Genomic DNA, 14,892 nt, shown 5'->3' with positions numbered 1-14,892 from the left:
GCTTTTTTTCGGTTGACCTAGCTATGTCTACCCCAGGGATTAGTTTGGCACAGGTACGGTACTCAGGTATAGATTTTTCCACACCCCTAAATGCTATAGCTTTGTTGACCTAAGTTTTGAGGATAGATTTTTTGTGCAATTTATCTCAGATTTTGTTTACAGGTTTAGCCAGCCTAGTGCCTTCAAGTTTACTTTTTTTATAAATGGAATTCTGTGATTTGAGAGCCACATGGGGCTGACTGGCTTCTCTCTTCACAAGGCTTGTCTCTAAGGTGCCACAAGTACTCCTGTTCTTTTTGCAGATACAGACTAACATGGCTGCTACTCTGTAACCTGTTTAATGTCTGAACTTCTTTGTTTGCTTTTTGAATGTCTTGCATTTCAATTTATTGGAACACCTATAAAAATATTTATATGTACTTTCCTCAAGTCAAGACCTTTACAGTATTTAAGCACTGCATGAGTTTTTTTAAAAAACACTATCAGCCAAAATTCTAGTGTGTAAGAAGTGTAGGGTGTATCAATCAGGTTGAGGCAAGAGAACAGCATAATAAATCTGACTCCTGAATGTTGTCTTTTACAGTATTGCTGTTTGTTTCTTTTTGGACAATACTTTTCGCTTACACACATTTGTCAAAAGAAGATACTAGATTTTTATTCAATACTACAATTCTTACTAACAGCGAAATAAAACCACAAGATCAAATAAAACATGTTGCTTTCTGTTTTACACTAAAAAACAGTCAATGGTTTCTACAATGAATTTGAAGGCATAAGACTAAACATCATTACGGTATTAGTATGTTTTAATGCTTATGTGCTATTAGATGTTGATAACACAAAGCTACTACACGAAGGATAGACATGCCCATTAATTAGAAATATACCTGTAAAGATGTAATGGATCCCGTGTGTCCCTGAAGCACAGCAACTGGTGCGCAAGTTCTCAGGCACCATACCCTGATCATTTTATCACAGCTTCCAGCTGCAATCATAGTGTTTTCATAATTCACAGCCATATCTGAAATCTCGGCTGAATGACCTCGTAGTGTGGCGAGCAACCGGCCATTGTGAGTAGACCAAATTTTCACTAAGCAATCATCTGAACCCTAAGAAAAAACGGTTACAGAACCTGGCATAAGTTCAAGTTTATAAAATACTCAAGATACTGTCTGCTTCAGTTTTGTCTTTAAAGATGATGAACTCCATTCTGAGTCTGGAAAATTAAGATTTTCTATTAAACCCTGCTTATGCTATTGGTGTTTATGGAACCTAAATTTAGTCATATTGCATAGTGGCTCGAGTCACAAAAAGACATAGGCACTTTGCCATCCCTTGGAATCCACAGCTCTGAGTTAGGCACCTAGGCTGCTACTATAAAACAAGGGGAGAATTAAGCACCCAAGAATGGAATCCACAAAAACGAGCACACAGTGGAGAGCATCTTAAATTATCCAATAGGAAATACTGAGAAGGATGTGAACTAAGCCCCACCCCTTTAATCGAATTAGGTATCTCTCTCTACTTGGGATTCTCACCCATGAACCTTCACCTGGAGTTAGGTGCCTAAACTGGTTTTTTCAAGAAACAGCCATGGAAAGAGGGAGGGAGGAGGAAGCAGCCTCCAACTTTTAGCCCAGTGGTTAGAGCACCCACCTGGGGTGTGTGGAAGATTCAGATTCAATTTCCCCCTCTGCCTAACATGGAGTAGGGACTTGAACTTGGATTTCCCACCTCTCAGGTGAGAGCCCTAGCCACTGGACTATAGAGTATTTTGGTGTGGGTCTCAATCTCTCCTGTTGAGACTATTCCATTGTGCATAAATAGTTAAATATTCATTGAGCCAAAAAGAGAAGGAAAAAAATAAGTATAATCCAAGAGCTACAGCACTCACCTGAGAGGTAGAAAATCCAAGTTCAAATTTCTTTGCCACATCAGGTATAGGAGAGAAATGAACTAGGAACTCCCACATGCAATTGAGTGCCCTAGTCACTGGAATAAGATTATAAGAGAGGCTGCCTCCTTCTCCTCCCCCTGCCCCACCACTCCCTTTCAGCACTGACAGAGTGTTCTGGCAAGCTCTGAGAATAACTCGATCAAGCCTCACAAGCGGGACAACACCCAGTCTGAAGACCCTGCTGGGGCTTAGACAGGAGAGAGGCACAATGAGTGTGTGCATACTCATTAGCAGAAACCTAGGCATCTAAGGGACACTGCTGGTGGGAACTCAGACACTAAGGAATTTTAGACACCAGCTGAGCAGAGGTTTTGAGGATCTCAGTGGTGTCTAAATGTTGGATTTAAGTATCTAACTTCCATTTTAGCTGCTTAAATTATTTTGTTAATCTACCCCTAAGTGGAAAAAAGTTAGTTTCAGCCTGGTTGATGACACAAAAGCGATCCCTTGTTATTTTGGCTTACTCTGAAGTTCACAGTACCTAGTTTCATCCAAATAGATAACAGCAGTTTCTGATATCAAACACAAGCAGAAGACATTTGAAATGACATCAAAAATAATTGACTTTTTGTTAATTTTCCCTCCATTACCAATCCCCAAAATAATGGCTATTAAACAAAAGCTCTATCCCATAAAACCAGCCGCCTTCTCCACTATTCACAAACATGCAACACCCAAAACAGAAATGTATCAGAGAAAAAAGCATGTATGTAGATATCAGTACCTAATAAGGAATAACGGCTAACAGAGTTCAAAAATGCCCCCCTCCATACACATGCCAAACAGTTCACCCAAATGAAGTGCAAGAGATAATTAGCTTTTATTTCTAAACTTTAAATTTTGAGGTCTGAATATTTCAGGTATAAATACTGAGCATTTAAAAGCTACTTTCTCGATATCCGATTAGAAATAGTTCTAGAAGACCCATCATTCACAACATAAACTCACAGTAAATATTCTGTGTCCGGTCCGATCAAATGCAACACAGTAGACTGCAGAGAGATGGCCAAGAATCCGCCTATGCATCCTTATGTGCTGATACATACTTCCTGGAAATGATGTTCTATATGTTGCATACCCAGTTAATTGTTTTGCACGATTTACTTCCACTAAAACAGAAATACAAATAAATTAAAGAATGCAAGCAAAAAAAAAAATCATATGAAAAGCCATGTTTAAAAATTATTTCTAGAGGACCTAGATAATAATAATAATAAAAAAACAGGTCTCCTGTAGATAGCCACTCTGTCTTGCTTCCATAACCAACAGATTACTGGATTTAGTAAAGTGACTCTCTAGCTTGTGCACAGAACTCCAAAATTTATTCTGAGTTTGTGGGTTTATGTTACAAAGAAGTGGGGCATTTTTTAAATTTAATCTCGCCCCAAATAAAGTAGTTTTTTTTTTTTTTTTTTTTTTACAAAGACAGCATCTTCTACCTTGTATTTTGCCATGTACTTTCATAAATTAGGTAAACAACAGAGTCCTTTTAACCAAACACCACTGACTTGCAGATCCCATAAGTATCTCTATTTGCTTATTAGTACACTGGGTTTTTTAAAGCAGAAAGACTTTCATTTAGAATTTAACATCTTACTCCTGCAATGAATTCTACATGGGTGGACCCCTGTGATCATGCAGAGCCCCACTGAAGTAATATGAAAATTCTATAGGTAAACTTCTAGAGCTGGTTCTTAAATGCAATTTCCATCACTATTTATATGAAGAGAAGCATCGGGAGTATAAGTGTGAAGAAATACATATCACACTGAAGTTAGAAGTGATTTTATCATCTACGTACCAAGGTTTGGTGGAGGGCCATAATTCACAGGAATTTCAGGAGGTCTTCCTCTACGAAGAGCAGCTAAAGCAGAGCCCTTCCAAACAGTATTCCTGCAATCTTTAACATCAATATTATTTGCATAGAAAGTTACCCATAAGAGCACATTTCAGAAAAGCAACACAAACGTTACTGTTCTAAAATCCATTATAAAGTTTAGCAAAAATAGTAACGAATAAGCCTGCCGAAGGGCCTCGTACCGCAATATTAAATTTAATAAGAGCTGAAGGAGCTCAGAACCTCACAACCTAAAACTTTCCAACAACAGTTTGAAAGCCTAGTTTTAAGACAGGTTATGATACTGTCCTGGCAAGGGAGGTTTGATAATGACACACAGTCACTTGCTCCAAAGGCTCAGAGGACTTCAGTTATTTGTGAAGTACCAACCTACTCATTTCTGCACAAAATACAGATGCTGCATTCTCCAGTAAATGATTTACTAATTGAGTTATTATTTGCATTACTGATGTTGTGATAAATAAAGCAACAAAACTGGCTATTCGAAGTCAATGTATAAAGTTTTCTTGCATAATATATTTTTAGCACCATCTGTCTTCATGGCAGTTTACAGATAATAAAAATAAGATCACATATATCCAGGCTATTCTTGAAAAGTATTTTGGGTCCCTTTTTCCAAAACAATGGAAGCACTTAAAGATTTATTTAAAACTAGAAGCTCCCCCTCAAAGAGCTGCACTCTGTCCATCTAATATCACCATAAGAGACTTTTTTTTTTTTTTTTTTTTTTTTTTTTTTTTACACACATTATATGTAAGTAGCTAGTACTACAGATCGGGTTGCACAAGCATTTCCATTCTACCCGTTTTATATCTTTCCAACATTACCACCTTTTAGGCTGAAATTTTATAGGATTGTTTTCTGCCCAAAGGTGGCTTTTATTTATTTATTTTTAAATTTGTTCCAACAGGTCAGCTGTTTGACTACAGGAAGAGAGGAGACTTTCCCCAATATTAAAAGTTTTTTATTTTAACAGGTCGAGTGCTGAAATGGCAGCAAGTTTGATTCACAACAAACGCAAAGTCACTGCCTCATTCACTGTGGAGCTTGTAAAGTGCAGAAGAGAGGTAACTGGGAAATGCACTGGCATCCACTAAAATAGTTCCCCATCATAAAATGTTTTTTTCAGTTAAAAAATACAGACCCCACAGAATTTCATATACACACACACACAAATATTCTGGAAAAACCTGAAGGTCTTACTGATTACTTAATCACGAGCCTAGCATTACTGTCAAACTGCCATGATCAGGAATGAGACCCCTGACTTCACATGTATTACTAAAATGTGAATGGGAAGACACTGCCGGACTGGTTTTGGCACAATTGGTGGCGTTATAGTGAGCCATTTCTGTCAAACACAAAGTGCAGGAGCTCTCCTACTCCAAAAAATGGATCACTACCATGTTATCCCCCTTGAGATCCACAAGCAGAGTCAAAAAGGGACTGGCATTTGTGTACAGAGTGCCTTGATACACTGAAAAGCCCCATCATGATCTGATGCAGATACTCAGAGAGGTATCTCCACAAACTGAGATTGGAATGGACCTCAGCTGAAGCCAAGAACTCCTGGCGGTAAACGAAGGCACATAAAACCAGAGCATTTCCAAAAGGCTCCAAGGGAGAACATTACTCCAAATAAAAACTACTCTAAGAAGGGTTTGGGTTGGATTTTATAATATTTTGTCCTCAACTATTAAGTGGCTTTTAGGCATTCTCTTCCCCCACTTTGTTCTCGCAGGTCACCATGTTTACGAATGACCCATCAACAACTGAAGTGGGATTAAAGACAGGTAGAGCACTGGTGACAGCAGTCTTGTGCCAATCTGACAGGTAGCAAAAGGTTGTGTTTTTTAAAACATCTTGTCATGACTGTGAGAAGAGGGTTTCTTTGCCTCTTCCATAACATCCACAAATTTTCAATTAGTGGATCTGTTCAGTCATAGACAGCTTGACTAGTACTGGCTACCTTCACTGGATGGCAGATACACGTCCCTCCTCTCTGAAAGAGATTGTCATGCCTTTCTGTAGGAAAAGTAAGTTGCCAGCTTCTATGAAAGAAGCAATTGTGCAACATTGCTCAAAAATTAAACATCACTTACATTCACAATCTAGCAATAAACACCAAATGTCTATTTTTACATTTTTGGAGGTGCAACTACACCTTAATCTGCTCAGAAACTGAAGAAGCTGGCTTAAGTGAAGTTTCACACTTATCTCCATGCATAGCATACCTCAAGATTAAATTGATACAACAACAAAAGTATGGATCAAATTAGCGAAGTGCAGGTCAAAGAAACGCAACTCATGGTCAAGTGCAAATGAAAAAAGCTGTCCTGGTCATTGATGTCACTGAGAGCAGCTGGGAATCCAACAGTACCCAAACGCCAAATGCTCATAACAACCAGCAGGTACATACCCAGAGTAAAGGCACACATATAATCACTGACTTATCTTCCAGTTGCTTCCCCTCATCCTACCAACACCTTTTCCTCTTTATCTGGATTGAACATAAGCAAGCTAGCCCTCATCTGTGCCCCTATCCACGCACTGGGCAAAGTATTTGGAAAGTACTAGGTGGACAAGGTGAGATATCTCTGCATTTGCTTCTCTATCGGATTCTGGGTGAAGTCAGTCCATTGTTTTTGATCTGTAAAGCCCTAACTGGCCACGGTTGTTTCAGTTTCCCCTCCTAGTCTTGGAAAATTTGCGGGGTTTACTTTTGTTTGCTTTTAATACATGGCAATAGCACTCAGACCCCTGGACAGGCTTCCCTTTTCCCCCGCCCCCAACAGTATTGCAAAAATTTAAATAATTAAAAATAAAACAATACCTTTTGCTGTACGTAGCAATGACTGCCTCCCTGCACCAAGTAAGGAATTCACTCGTGAAATGCTGGGTGGAATCTCTTTATCCAGTATAGGGCCAATACGCTTGCAAATTTGCAACAAATGATCTGGAGCCACATGTTTGTTGGATAAGACCTGATAAGAATTTAAGTTTAAAACAAATATGGTATATCTAAAATAGATGATTCTATGTATGTCAGTATTTACTTTAACATTTAGAAGTGCCTAAATATTTATATTCTATAATTCATAAAGCAGAATCAGCTACATGAACTCTGATCTTTACAGTAGTGAATTACCCAGGAATGGGAAAGCTGTTGTAGAGAGACATACTATACATCAGCATCTTACTATGGAAAATACAGACTTCACACAAATGGCTCATACTGGAGCACCCTCTCATATTCAGTATTTTCCACAAAAGATATTTTACTACAGTTAAGAGTAAAGCTTTCAGATAAGCAACACCATCACTTTGCTCCAGATGGACCCAAATTTCCGTGTTTCAATTCTACATGATGTAATCATGTCTCATGCTCACTTTTTTGGGGGTCTGATTTAACCAACACTCCACAAAAATATTAAGGCTCCTTGACTCATTTTTTGTCTACTGTAGGTCCAAAAAAATTAGGTTATGGTCAAACACAAGAGACAAATGAATATAACTGGCAATGCTGAATAAAAGAGTTGTACAAACTGGAAAGTTGTAGTCCACTGACATCTACCTAGCTCCTCTGGAAAGAGCACTGGATTCTTCAAGGAAACTATGAAATGCAGCAAAAAATCCTACTCACACTGACTCAATGGCAAAACTTCCAAAGTTTCTACAGACATCTTAGGGAAATAATATCATGTAATTTACCCACTCACAAAGGATCCTCAGATATAGTTAATTTAGAATTCAAGTGTACACAAGCACAACATCTTGCAACCAAAAATGCACTCGCATTTCTCATATTTTCATTTTTTCAAAGTTCGCTGCAAAAAACATGTGTACAACTTCATGACTGACAACCTACTTGAGTAAGAGTCAAAGTTGGGGTTCCCACAGCCTCCACAAATTGGCCACATTTTTGTTTATAAGTATGAATTAGTGTTCCCATAAGATGAAAATATCAAAATATCAATAAGTCAACCTTAACTTGAGGCTCAGTTGTCTCATAATCAGAAAAGTAAAAATCAGACCCCCACACACTTATTGCTGTACACCCATTTGGCAATTACTTGTCTTAATCTGCATATACGTTTCATATGTACATGGAGGATGAGTTACAGTTGTGAGAACCAAAACCACTGGCTCGACTTCTGTATATTTAAAAAGGGCAAACAACTTAAATTACACCCAAATTACCTTAAAGTTAAGTTTTCAAATAAATAAATTATAACACTTAGGACCAATAGAAAATTTTCTGTAATTTAAGAAATAAAAATGATTGTTTACACTGAAATTTTAAGAAATCCCCAGCAGTGTTTAAAGCCCAAAAACTGCAGCACTAAGAATCTGAAAGTGGAACTCACTTAATGTTAAGCTGACTTAATTGACATAAATACAAGTAGTAAGCAGAACGTAAACACGACAACTAAATGGAATTTTTACTATTTATTATTAGTGACAGTTAGTGACATTAAATTAGCTTTAAAAAAAATCCAGTGCTGTAAAGTAGTGTCATTTTAAAATTCTAAAACCATAATATTTATATTGCTTTTTGGCCTGAAGAAAAAATGTGATTACTCAAGACACTGAAATAAAGTTTATTCATTACTTTGTATTTGAAAACCTGACAAATGAATGCAGTGAAAGTCAGTGTTACTGCACACTGAAACATATCTGAATGTATAATACAGTAATCATGTTACTAAGATTGATTGCGAAACAATATTTGATAGATCAAGAAGTATACTTAAATCTTATTTATTGAAGAATGTTTGCCACATCCTGTAAAGAGACACAAGAGTACTGACCAAGATGCTTCAAAGTAGAAGGCTTAATTTTCCCCTTCAAGCACATTTACAAAATACAGTTTATAAAAAGAGATACTACCTTTGTGTAATTTATACCCAATGCAAGTCTCGTTAAAGGAAATTTTAAAAAGCCTAATAAAATATATATTTTTTTAATGGTTGGTTTTGAATTTTTGTGACAGCAGTTATTTAAGCTCAGGCTCAGATTCTGTAATGAGCACTTGGTGTGAGATGGGATACACCCAAATGGTCAACACTGCAGGTTTTGGGCCTTAAATGTTTGCCAGCTGTCCCTGAAACCCAAAACCAAAAGTGTGAAACTGATAAGCCTATTTTTACACTTAGACAATTAGAAGTATCTAAACAGCATAAATGGCAAAGTAAAAAAGATATGATAAAAACAGAAATTTTGATAACCTAAACTATTAACAGCATACACAGGAATTTTTTTTGTTGTTGTAGGGGAGAAGGGACACACACACACAAAGGCTCCAATCCTACAAAGTCACATGCACAGACAGATGCATGAAGCCCCAAAGTCAATGAGACTCAGCATAGGAATATATATGCCAGCACCACATTTGCAGAAGAATCGGGCCTACATACGTCCTTTACAAGAAAGCTTTCTGTGCTTACCTAAATTTAGGCCAGATCTTGGAAAGTAATCCTGTTGACTTCATGCAAGTAAAGTGAGCAGGACTGGTCCTTCAGTGTACTGATTTAAAGCAGTACTATATACATTTGCTCAAATAAGAGAGCTGTCAAATCCAAAATTACATTTGTGGCTACCTTTTTGTTTTTAACCTATAACTGTATTTTTCACATTTTTTAATTGTGTGTAGTCAATATCACTCTTTCCTCTGTACCTTCAGTCACATACCACTTTACTTTGTCAAAGTAGGGAAAAACATGAGGAAAAAAACAGAATTTGATAGTAAAACTCCGAAGATTAGCAGAGGAACTCAGAGGCTGGTTTATCACTTGTAACTAACTACTCCAAGCTTTTTTAAAAAAGTAATATAAACTGAACTACAGACTTCCCATACTGATGCTGTCCTCCCTTTAGTTTGTATCCACATAGCCACACATTATCATGCAGTATTTTAGAAACAGTAACACAGAACACCAGGAACAGTTACAACAATTTCAGAGTAGAGATGTAAATACATTTAGTGCAATTAATTTGGCACAAGTTATGCAGCCCTGAGCCAAAGGGCATCTTTTGGAACATTTTGATTATTAAGAACACACTATGGTCAGTAAATCAGAAAGACACCACTACAAATCCCCATCCACAATTTCTGCACCAGTGATTTTGTTTTCTAATCTGTTGAAAGCAGCAGATGTAGGAAACCAAATAGAAGATAAATACCATCCAATCAAAACCTGCTTAACAAGTCTCCTAGTGAAACACAGAAATGAAACCTCTTAACAGATTGGCTCTTCCCCATAGGTAGGCAGGAACAAGGGCAAGTGGCACAACCTCCAGCCCCGCCTGTGCTACATAACAATATCCTCCAATTAAAAACACCCCTAGCCCCTTATGTTTTTGTTTGTTAGTTTAAGGTACAGATGTCAAACACCCCTTCTAAAAGTCACCCTTCTGTCTCCTCCCAGACCCAGAGTGAAATTCAAAAATAAAAGTAAAGGCTCTTTTTATTAAGTGGCAGGTCTAACATTAACATTGTTATTCTAATTCAACATTGTTTTTAAATCTCACCAAATCTTCATAACTTCTACAATGCTCATTTCCTTCCCAATCCAACCTTTTAGGAAGCAACTAAATTGAGAAAGAAACAAAAATGAGTGATTAAAAGGGGAAAGGGTGAGGGGAGATCAAATTCAAAACAACGTGGGTTGGTTTTTTTTTTTTTAAAGGAGATGAATGACTTAAAGGAAAAAGGCACGAGGAGAGGGGGAAAGGCAACAGAGAGAGTCACACACACAGACCTGGTGCTGCTCCAGCTCCTGCACCAGCACCTGCAGGGGAAGGAAGAAACAGATGCACACGAGTTAGGGAGGGGGAACCAAACCTCGCCGTCGCTTCAGCGGCCGCCGCAGCTGCACAGGGCTCGGGGCCAGGCACCGGAGCCCTTGGCGGCGGCGGGGGGCTGCGGCGGGGGCGCGCGGCGCTGCCGGGCTCGACTCACCTCCGCCGCTCTCCGGCAGGGCCCGGTGCTCAGGAAGCGGGCGACGAGGAAGTAGAGCTCTGCAAGAGAGACGGGGAGAGAGCGATGAACGCGGGGGGGAGGGGGGAGCCCCTCAGCGACTGTAATTCATAATCATGACCGGGAAGATGGCGGCGGGGAGCAGCAGCAACCGGCGGCGCCCGGCCGGCTCCCTCGCGCGCTCGGCTGTTACCTGATTCCATGAGCGGCAGGGAGCCGCCGCCGCAGGAGGGGACCGAGGGCTCGGCCATGTCGGGGGCGGCCCAGCGGCTCCTACCGCTGCCCAGGCAGGACACAGGCTCAGGCAGCGTTTGGCGCGGGCAGGGCCCCGCTCGGCATAGTCCTATCAGCGCCTCCCCCACCGCGAGCGAGCCTCCCCCTCCTCGCTCTAACTCAGCCACGGCCCGGCCGCCATTGCCGCGGAGCGACCCGTCGCAGTGACGAGGCTGTCGTCTCCGCCGGGGAGGGGTGGCTGAAAAAATAGTCCCTCGCCGGGGACACAGGGGGCAGCGCTAGAGGGGAATGTTTATATTCTTCTGTGAACCCTTCTGGGGTAAAAAGCAGCCCGCGGCCTGTCAGTGCTTGAGCTAATGGGGAGGTCGCTGCTGCTATGGGTGCAGGGGGAAGCGAGATCCGGCCGCGGAGGGGGACGTAAGAAGAAAGGCCGTGACGAGACACTGAAGGAGCGTCTGCACGTTGGCGGCGCAGGCGCAGTGGGAGATGCGCGTGCGGCCGCCCGGCGACGTCCTGGGGGAGCTGCACCGGCAGCTGCTGCGCCGCGGCGGAGGCCGAAGCGGGCTGGTGATGGGGGGCAGGGACCGGGCAGCCTCCACCCGCGGGGCCTGGGCCGGCGGCTGCGGAGGGGCAGGAGGCTGCGCTGGGAAGGGTTCCCCCGGGGGTGAGGGAAGGGCGAGCGGTGGCGGCCCGGGCCGGGGCAACGCGCGTCTCGTCCCCGAGGGCGCTGCTGCCCCCTGCCCCCCTGTGACGGGAGCGAGCGACAACGGCGCCTCCCCTCGCCCCATGTTAAATCAGGCACCTCTTAGTGGGTCCCCTAGGCAGGAGGCGCTGGTGCCCAGCTAGCGCCGTTGGGTCGTTCTCTGACCCGTCCATCCCTGTGTTGCTTCCAAGTTGGTTCTCGCTTGAAGGGTCCCAGAACTCAAGATGGGCCGAGCACCTCCCTGGGCTGGGTTCCCAGCGAAGAGCCCACAGGGCTTCTAACTACCCATGTCCTTTTGCCTTGCAAACGTGTTCAGGTCACTGTCCCTTACTGCGCTACTTTTCACTCTCAACACTCTGCCTTTAGCTTCACTATGACCATTTACAAGTAAGGTTTGGATCGGGAGAGTCTGTGACGCTTTAAGGCCTATGCAAGGGATATGAGCTTTGCTACGCTGCCTGAGTTAGGGTTACCAACAGCACACAGTTTCCCCTGAGTATCCAAAAAATATTCTGTATTTCCATGAGGCTGCTGGCATTCACGCTCCACTGCAGTGTACTTTAGTCCAGATCATGAAAGGTATTTAGATGCCTAACTCCCACTGAAGGGGCGGAGCCAGGGGCTAGCCTCCCCAAGGAAAGATCCACCTACTGCCCATGTTGAAATCTTTATTGTGCTGTTTTTCCTCCTACCATTCCTTAGAATCATGAACGCTGTCATTTCATGATCACTTTCACCTAACTAGCTTTCCAGTTTCACACGCTCAATCAGTTCCTCCTGATTTGCCAAAATCAAATTTAGAAAGCCTTTCTGCAAGTTGCTATCTTCACCTTCTGAAATAAAAATAATCTCCAATGCATTTAAAAAATGTGTTGGTTTATTTGTGCCCTGCTGTATTGTTTTCCCAACAGATGTCTGGGTAGTTCAAGTCCCCCCTCAGCACCAAGTCCTGTGTTTTGGATAATATGTTAGTTTAAAAAAAGCCTCATCCACCTCTTCTTCCTGGTTAGGTATAGTAGACCCCTACTATGACATCCTTGGGGTTTTTTTACCCCTTTTATCCTTACCCAGAGACTTTCAACAAGTCGGTCTCCTATTTCCATCTCAACCTCACTCCAAGTGCATAGACCTTTGATACACAAGGCAACACCTCTTCCTTTTTCCCCCCTGCCTTTCCTTCCTGAGCAAGCTGCACCCCTTTCTATAGCCAGTCATGTATTATCTCACTAAGTCTCTGTGATGCCAACTATATCATAGTTGTGTTTATTCACTAACATTCTAGTTCTTCCTGTTTATTCCCCGTACTTCTTCCATGAGTATGCATCGTCCACATTTGTTGAACCCCTCAAAAAATTCTTTTAGATTGGTGGGGCATGATTTCCCTTCACAAAAGCTGTGTTTAGTCTTCTCCAACATAGTGTGCTATCTATGTGTCTGATAATTCTGTTCTTTACTATAGTTTCAATCAATTTACCTGGAATTGAAGTTAGGCTCACGGGCTTGTAATTGCCAGGATCACCTCTGGAGCCTTTTTTAAAACTCAGCATTATGGTAGCTATCCACCACGCATCCTGTACAGAGGCTGATTGAGGTGCTAGGTTACATACTAATTAGTAGTTCTACAATTTAATATTTGAGTTCCTTCAGAACTCTTGGGTGAATACTATCTGCTGTTTCTTTTGGCTTCTCTTAGGATAGCACACTACATTCCATTCTTCTTATTGCTTACAGTATCAGCTGCTGATAAACCATAGTTTCCCTTATCTGTGCACATTTAGCTATCATTGGACCATTGTGCACATTGTTCCAGGCATCCAGTATTAAATTATTTTCCATGTAATTTGTTGTGTGCTTCCACCCTTAAGCCATCTGTAACCACATCTAACAGTTCACCTTCTACCTGCTTTTGACTGGGTGCTTTGGAGCTTGGCCTTAGGCAGCTGGTCATTGCTTGAAAAGTTGATTCTCAATAACAGAAAAGGAAATATCACAGCCACAAAAAAATTCTGCAATTCTCAATTCTATCTTTTGTTTTAGTTCTGGGATTGTTTTTGTTACAAACATATCCATTTGTGGTTGACAGTGATACTTCCTCCTCTTTGGCTTTAGCCAATCTCGATCTGGCTTTCTTTTGGTATACTTTTCTAACCCATGGCACCCCTGTATTCACACCCTACATACTACTGCAATATTTGTACAAAATATGACTTGTGAGGCATATGAAAGCTAACAACATGGTTATTAATATCATGGTAAAATTCATATGTTAATATGTGAAATTATGAATTCCCTCTGCATGACATTAATAGAACATGTTTAAAACAAAAGAAGCCTAGTCTAAGTATAGGTGATAAACAGGTCTGTCCGAGACAAAATAATGGGTTTACTTAAATCTACATTAGCTGTAAACAAAGCTAAACCAGCAGGGATCATCTTGAGCCTGAACTGAAACAGAGAACATGGCTCCTGCACCTCAGAGACACAAGAAACTGAATACCCAGGAAGCCTTCCTGACTTATAAGGCAAAGAAATCCCTTTGGAAATGCAAGGAACAGAGACTCTGTATTGATCCTTCATCTAAAAGGAGACAAAGAAAGAAGTTACTAACTTTGAGCAGTAACAATGACTCTTCATGATGTGCGTCCCTATGGGTGTTCTTCCACTGTAGGTGACTCTCAAGCAGTGCCCACCCCTGGAGCTAAGATTTCAGTCAAGTCCAATATGAATGATAGTACTGTGGCACTAAATTTGGCATCTGCAAATGAATCCCCCAGGGTGGCAGTGTTCTGCAAAAGTGGGTGCAGATGCCCAGGTAGCTGCTCTGCAGAGTTCTGATAATAGGATACTTTCAAGAAGGTGACTGGAAGAGACTGGCCTCAGAATGCATGCACATGAAGATGGGGGTGTTACATTACACAAGTGGTAACAAAGTTTAATGCAGCCTGCAACCCACTTAGAGAGTCTTTGAGCTGAAATCACTGTAACTTTTGACTTGTCTGCAATGGAGAGTAAGATTCTCAGAAAGCTCTTGTTCTGTCCAAATAGAAGGCCCAGGCTCTCCTCGTGGTGAGCCTATGGAGGATTCCCTATTATCCTGATGTTTAGGATAAGAGGCTGAAAACTGAATAAGCTGATTCATGTGAAATGCAGAAATCACCTTG

At 41.3% G+C, this 14,892-nt stretch overlaps 1 protein-coding gene across 2 annotated transcripts in view; it reads right to left on the bottom strand.

Moving 5' to 3' along the window:
- The window catches only part of BRWD1 (bromodomain and WD repeat domain containing 1), a 113,014-nt gene extending 101,700 nt beyond the window's left edge, over positions 1-11,314 (bottom strand). The window contains exons 1-8 of one of the 2 annotated variants that reach the window (XM_043538220.1): positions 10,988-11,314; positions 10,777-10,835; positions 10,577-10,606; positions 10,347-10,406; positions 6,649-6,799; positions 3,759-3,857; positions 2,906-3,066; positions 888-1,109 (exon numbers count right to left, since the gene is read on the bottom strand). In XM_043538220.1, coding sequence (XP_043394155.1) covers positions 888-1,109; positions 2,906-3,066; positions 3,759-3,857; positions 6,649-6,799; positions 10,347-10,406; positions 10,577-10,606; positions 10,777-10,835; positions 10,988-11,045 — 840 coding nt within the window. In that variant the 5' untranslated portion in view covers positions 11,046-11,314. The remainder of the gene's footprint in view (positions 1-887; positions 1,110-2,905; positions 3,067-3,758; positions 3,858-6,648; positions 6,800-10,346; positions 10,407-10,576; positions 10,607-10,776; positions 10,836-10,987) is intronic. The other variant, XM_037903863.2, reaches the window with a different exon arrangement.
- Between the last annotated feature and the right edge of the window lie 3,578 nt (positions 11,315-14,892).

The sequence above is a fragment of the Chelonia mydas genome, chromosome 1, assembly GCF_015237465.2.
Source record: "Chelonia mydas isolate rCheMyd1 chromosome 1, rCheMyd1.pri.v2, whole genome shotgun sequence".
In the NCBI taxonomy this organism is placed as follows: Eukaryota; Metazoa; Chordata; order Testudines; family Cheloniidae; genus Chelonia; species Chelonia mydas.
This window is presented reverse-complemented; position numbering and strand designations above follow the sequence as displayed.